This window comes from Grampus griseus, assembly GCF_964374135.1.
Source record: "Grampus griseus genome assembly, chromosome: 12".
Taxonomy (NCBI): Eukaryota; Metazoa; Chordata; class Mammalia; order Artiodactyla; family Delphinidae; genus Grampus; species Grampus griseus.
Genome location: NC_139006.1, coordinates 18,772,470 through 18,778,359, shown reverse-complemented (window position 1 = coordinate 18,778,359; position 5,890 = coordinate 18,772,470). Strand labels below are relative to the sequence as shown.

Below are 5,890 nucleotides of genomic sequence, written 5' to 3'. Positions count from 1 at the left end.
TTGACCAAATTCTAACCCTGGGTAGCTCCTAAAAAACGCTGGGGTATTTGACTTTTAAACTGATTTCTTAATATCACTTTGGGTTTAGGTCCCAGATTCAGGAGCCTGATTCCCTGAGTTTGAGTCCCTGGTCCACCACTCATTTCCTGAGGCTTCGTTTTGTCATCTGTAAAATGGGAACTCAGATAACAGTACTACCCACCCTATCATAGAGGGACCACAGTCTTGAATTGAATGAGGCACTGAAAGAGTTTAGAATGGGGCTTGATGAGTGCTCAGGAATTGTCAACTGCCATTAACAGTTAAGCACTGAGCTGGAGGAGAAAATATTCAGTCCCTTTCATGTTTCCCTTAGGTGGATTCCAGGTAATTGAAGCCTGGCCGGATGTGGTTTCGGGTTATAATGCCTCATTTAAGTTTCTGGGCACCTGGACGGTTGGTGTGATTTTCCCAGGTGACACTGAGCACATTATCTGGAGAACAAAACTTCTTTCAAGGTCAGAAACGCCCGGAGAGGCACTGGGGCGGCCAGAGAGAGGCAAATCACGGGCCTCAGTCAGCTCTGGGCTCCCCAGCTTCCTGGCTGGAATTACACCCCTCGGGATCCTGCCAGCCCCAAAGTTGAGGCTGATTTTGGTGTAGGACAAAAATCCATCCTCCCTTCCTCAAGGGGCCATGTCTCATTTGCTGGCTAGCTGCCGTGAGGTTTTTCTAATCCTGGGAATAAAATGTCTGTGCCACCTTACCCTGACCTACCTTCCCAGGCTTAGCTCAGCCCCTCTCCCTGCAGCACACCTGCATCTGACCCCCTAGAACCTTCACAACACCCCTACCCCCATTTCCAGAGAGACGAGGTGACCTTCCCAAGGTCATGGGGGGAAACGTGGTTTGTTGCTTCTTTCTACCACATCATCCTGCTCAGTGATTGAACCCAACACCACGTGCCCCCTGGGATTTAGAATCTGCTTTTACAGATGGAGAAGCTGAGGCCCAGAGCAATGGGGCAACTTGCTGCAGGTCACACAGCTGGGAAGTGGTAGAGGGACTGGCTGGCCTCCAAGCCCAGGATTCCGGCCACGTTTAAAGTGCTGGCTGGGCTTAGAGTCCCAAAGTGAAACCCAAGGTTGAAGTCCTGGAAAGTCTGTGTAGGTGCCCTTGGCTGGCTCAGCTGCTTTTGATCCCGGGTGCCCTTAGGCTGCCTCAGCCCTTCTGGGCCTCACTTCTGACCATCAATGACAATGCTGGCTATTAGCAAACCACCATCCTGCCTCAGCATCCTCACCCAACCTCTATTATTATTTTGGTAACACTGGACTTGAAATCAACTCTCTTTCTCCTTAAAATAGATTTTAGTTTAAGATGGATAACCAGTATCATGCCAAAAAATAGAACAAAAACACCACAACAAACACAAGGAAACTCCAACTACATCCCCAGAATCTCACTAGACCCCACTGCTTGCTCAGGGCTCCCTGTCTTTTAAAAAGAGGAGATTGACAGATGCTTGGGAGATGATTAAGACCCTTTAGCTCCAACAGACGTTTTCTCCTTGGTGTAAAGAGAAGGATTGAAGGAGAATTAAAAACTAAGTAACTCTTGGCATTTAAGGCTGGGTTCAGGTGCCACCTGACTATCCCTCAAGGGTCATATGTGGCACCGCATGAAACAGCGATATATAAAACAATGCCATTTACATACATGAAAAATACACATATACTGAGCAATATTGATTTTGCAAAAATACCTCCAAACAAAAAGATACACATTAAATAAGGGTTAGGGATTGAGAGGAGATAGCTGATGGGCAGGGTAGAAGCAGACCTTTTGGAAAGTGCAAGCCTTGATAGGCAGAGCGAATGAATGAAGGAATAAATGAATGAATGAATGAAACACGAGAGGGGGCTCACATGGACCAGTGATGATCATTTCCCGAGGACTGGTTGTGCTCCAAGGTCTGTTTAAGCACTAACATTCATTCTAAAATTTGGAGTTTCGACTTCCAGAACTTGTTGGGAAAAGACCCACCCTCACCCCAGTTATTAACACCTCCAAGTCCACCTCCCAGGCCGAAGGGAGGCTAATGACCTGTGATCTGAAGACAGGACCAGATCCCTGGCTGGCCGGGGAGCGGGGGACACCTTTGCCAGCCCCTGTTTCTCTCCTTCCACTAATCTTGTCCCTTGACCTCTAAGTCACTGACATTCCCTGATGGTGGGCAGCGTGTGGGCAACTCTGGGGCTTTCCCTAACCTGCATCTCAGCCCTCAGCCTCATCTCTCCTGCCTGGTTCCAGACCACCACTTTCTCCTTTGGTGTCCTCACCTGCTGCTCCTGGCTTCAGGGTAACAGCTGGAACCAGAGCTGTGGGACCTTCAGGTCCCCAGATTATATTCCTGACTTTGCCTGGAAGGTGAGGCGTGGTCTCATCCATTCACTGGGACCTGGCGGTGGGGCACTCTTAAACCCATCAGAGTAAAAAAAAAAAAAAAAGCCAATTTCTGCTCACCTTCTAACCTCTGACTCGGTAGGTGCGGGGTGGGGTCTGGCTATCCGCATTTTAGCAAACACCCAGGATGATCCTGAAAGCAGCTGCCAGCATGCAGTGCCTTTGTACAAATTAGGAAAAGGGCGCCCCTTCTTCAGGACACTATACTGCCACCTGCTGGAAAAGTACTGTAGTCAATATGCATTTCTGTGATGACTCCCAAACGCGTCTCCTGGAGTTGTGCAGTGCACAACCTGTACACACCTACCTGGTCAGCCTCTATCTAAGCGCTGCTAGGTTTGAAAACCACAGCTAAGGTGTTGAAAGTCACTGCAAATTGCCAAATTCAACAATGGGCACAATGGGTTGGGACTCCCAGTTCAGCACCTCTAAGGAAGATTACACAGCCTTCAAAACCGATTACAAAGGTGCCTCTCTTGGTGACTCTGCTGTATAGCAGGTACTCAATAAAGGGAGGGTATGGTGGTTGTAGATCTAGATCTTAATTCTGACTCTATCTCTTAAGTAGCTGTGTGCTCTGAGGGAAATGACTCCAATTCCTTATACCTCTGTTTGTTTATATGTAAAACAGGGACAATAATAGCACAGACCTTGTGGGATTTTGAGGACTCAGTAGCTGATCAGTTAAGCAGAGAGAGCAGAGACTGCCCCCACCCCAGACAACACCCTCCCTCCTTTCTCTTCCTGGCAGGTCTCAGCTGTGATGCTCCTTGGAGGCTGACTCCTATTGGCCTTCAGTGCAGTTCTCTTCCTGTCCTGGGCCTTAGCCCCCAAAGGGCTGTGCCCAAGGAGGGGCAGCGGCCCAATGCCAGGGGTGCAGGCAGCAGCAGGTAAATCTTCTATCACATATGTGGTCCAGACATGTTTGTGGAATGAATGAATGGATGGATGGATGGATGGATGGATGAGCCTGTAAGCAGTCTTGCCTCCTAGTTGAATCTCAGAGATAAACCCTAGGATTGTAGACTATTCCAGGTCCTTTAACAAGCCAGAAGTTGGAGGTAGGGAATGGTATCCTTAACATCACCCTCTCTTGCCCTTATCCAAACCCCGTCTTAATAGTCTGTCCTCCTTTGTTTCTCTCCCATCCATCCACTTTGCATCATTTTTACCAGGACCATCATATACAGTTGGGCAGGTTGTGCACTGCACAAGGGCATCCAGCTGAGGGCTGAGAGCTGCTGAAATCTAGCCATGCTCCAATTCCTAAGCTGTGAAACTGCAGGGCTGCGTCTGCCCGGCTGCATCTGCTTTTCTCTAATTCACACATCGGCTTGGGATGATCTAGCTCAGGTCTTGACTGAACCTTCATCCAATTAATTCTCCACCATCTCTCACCTGGTTTAGAGGTGACCACCTCACACGTCTCCCTGCTGCCACCCTTGCCCCCTAGAGTCTGTTTGCCACACTCTGGCCAAGTGGGTCCTGTTAAAGCTGAAATCTGACCATGCCACTCGGACTGGCTTATCCACGCCAATGACTTCCTGTTACCAATGAGGCTCCACTGATGAAGCCCTCATTCGCTCACTGACCTCATCTCTTACCTGCTCCGCCAGGCTCAGCATGCTCCGGCCAAACTGGCTTGCTTTCTGTTGCCCATGAAAACCAAGCTTGTTCCCTCTGCCTGGAATTCTCTCTTCTCAGATCTTCACATCTTGCTCCTCCCACTTCATTAAGGGCTTTGCTCAAATATCACTGCCTCAGTGGGGTCTTCCATGACCTCAAGGTAAGGGAGCTTCCCTCTCCTTAGAGTCTCCTTCCTCTTACCTTGCTTTCCATTTTTCATAGCTCTTACCTGCCTGCTTGATAATATCTTATCTGCCTGCTTGATTACTGTGCATCTCTCTCCACTAGAACATCAGCCCATGAGGGCAAGGACATGTCTGCCTTGATATCACCAGCATCTAACACGGTACTTTGCACATAATAGTTGCTCATTAAATATTTGTTGACTCAATGGATGGAAAATCAGTCCTTGTCCTCCAATGTCTACTGGGGATGGGGTGTATTAGGCAGTTATAACTCAGTGGATATTTGGCACAAGAGGATGAGCACAGGATGCAAAGAAAAACTCCAAGAGGTACCAGACCCAGTGTGTGGAAGGTGTTAAGGAAGGCTTCCTTGAGGAGGCATCACTGAGATGAATCTGGAAGGATGAGTGGGAGTTAACCAAATGTAGAAGGGTGTTTCAGGTAATGGGAACATCATGGGCAAAGGCATAGAGAAAAGAGCAAGGCATGTGCAGGGAACTTCAAGTGGACGAGAGTGGCTGAAGGGTGGCTGCAGGTCACGTGACTCTCCTGCACGGGGAGTGCCTTCTAGGTGCAGAGGTGTCCGGTTCATTTTCTTAGTATCATTAGTACCTTTGACAGAGTGCCTAACAGTTTTGATGAATGAGTGCATGGATGGATGGATGGGTTGGTGAATGGATGGAGTAGGTGGGTAAGTAGGTGGACGAGCTGATGGATGCATCAATAAACATATTACTGGAAGGATGGATGAATAGATAGATGGATGGAAGGATGGGGAAAATGGGTAGACTGGAATACGGATAGATGGATGGATGGATGAATTGGTGCAAGGCAGGTGGCTAAGTGGGTGGATGGTTGGATGGATGGATGGATGAGTGAATGGATAGGTAGGTGTAGGAATGGAGAGAATGAGTGGATGGGTGAGTAGATGGACAGATGGGTGGAAGGCTAAGCTGAGTGATAGGTGGATAAAAGGATAGATGAACCAATAAATAAGTGAGTGGATGGATGGATGGGTGGGGGGATAGGAGGGTGGATGAGTGAGTCCTGGGATGGAAAGGCAGCCCAGAGCCCCTTGACCGACACACTGGTTTTCCTTGCTGCTGTTTCTAGCCATCGCCACCATTGTGGGCCTGCTGGTTTTCCCGATCAGCTTGGCCTCCCCATTTGCCAAGGAAGCCTGCTCAGCCTCCTCTGTGTACCACGGTGGTCAGTGCCAGCTGGGCTGGGGCTATGTGACTGCCATCTTCCACACAGTCCTGGCCAGCCTCCTGCCCATGTTCAGGTGGCTCCACGTGACCGAGGTCCAGCGGAGGACCATCCTCTTCTCCAGTGACACTGAGAGCATCATCCTTGTGCCAGAAATGAGCAAATAAAAATATCTCAGGAGGAGCAAAAAGAGCCCATGCAACAGTAGTATGAAATCACCACGCACCCAGGTTCAAATCCCACCTCTGCTGCTTCCTTGCTGTGTGACCTCAGACAAGACACTTCACTTCTCTGGGCCTCAGTGTATACTTCTGTAAGATGGGAGTGTGTGTGAAATAATGCTTACCTCATAGGGTTGTTATGAGAATTAACTTAAGATGCTGTGTATAAATAAAGCCCTTAGCATGATGTTAGGCACTAGTATT

General features: G+C 48.8%; 1 protein-coding gene across 1 annotated transcript; it reads left to right on the top strand.

Annotated features, from left to right (window-relative positions):
- Positions 1 to 2,208: 2,208 nt before the first annotated feature.
- On the top strand, positions 2,209 to 5,632 carry LHFPL7 (LHFPL tetraspan subfamily member 7; the record flags this gene model as incomplete). Its single annotated transcript, XM_082667507.1, is given in 4 exon segments — positions 2,209 to 2,409; positions 3,197 to 3,223; positions 3,227 to 3,335; positions 5,370 to 5,632. Coding segments are annotated over 4 exon segments (600 nt in total).
- Positions 5,633 to 5,890: the final 258 nt, after the last annotated feature.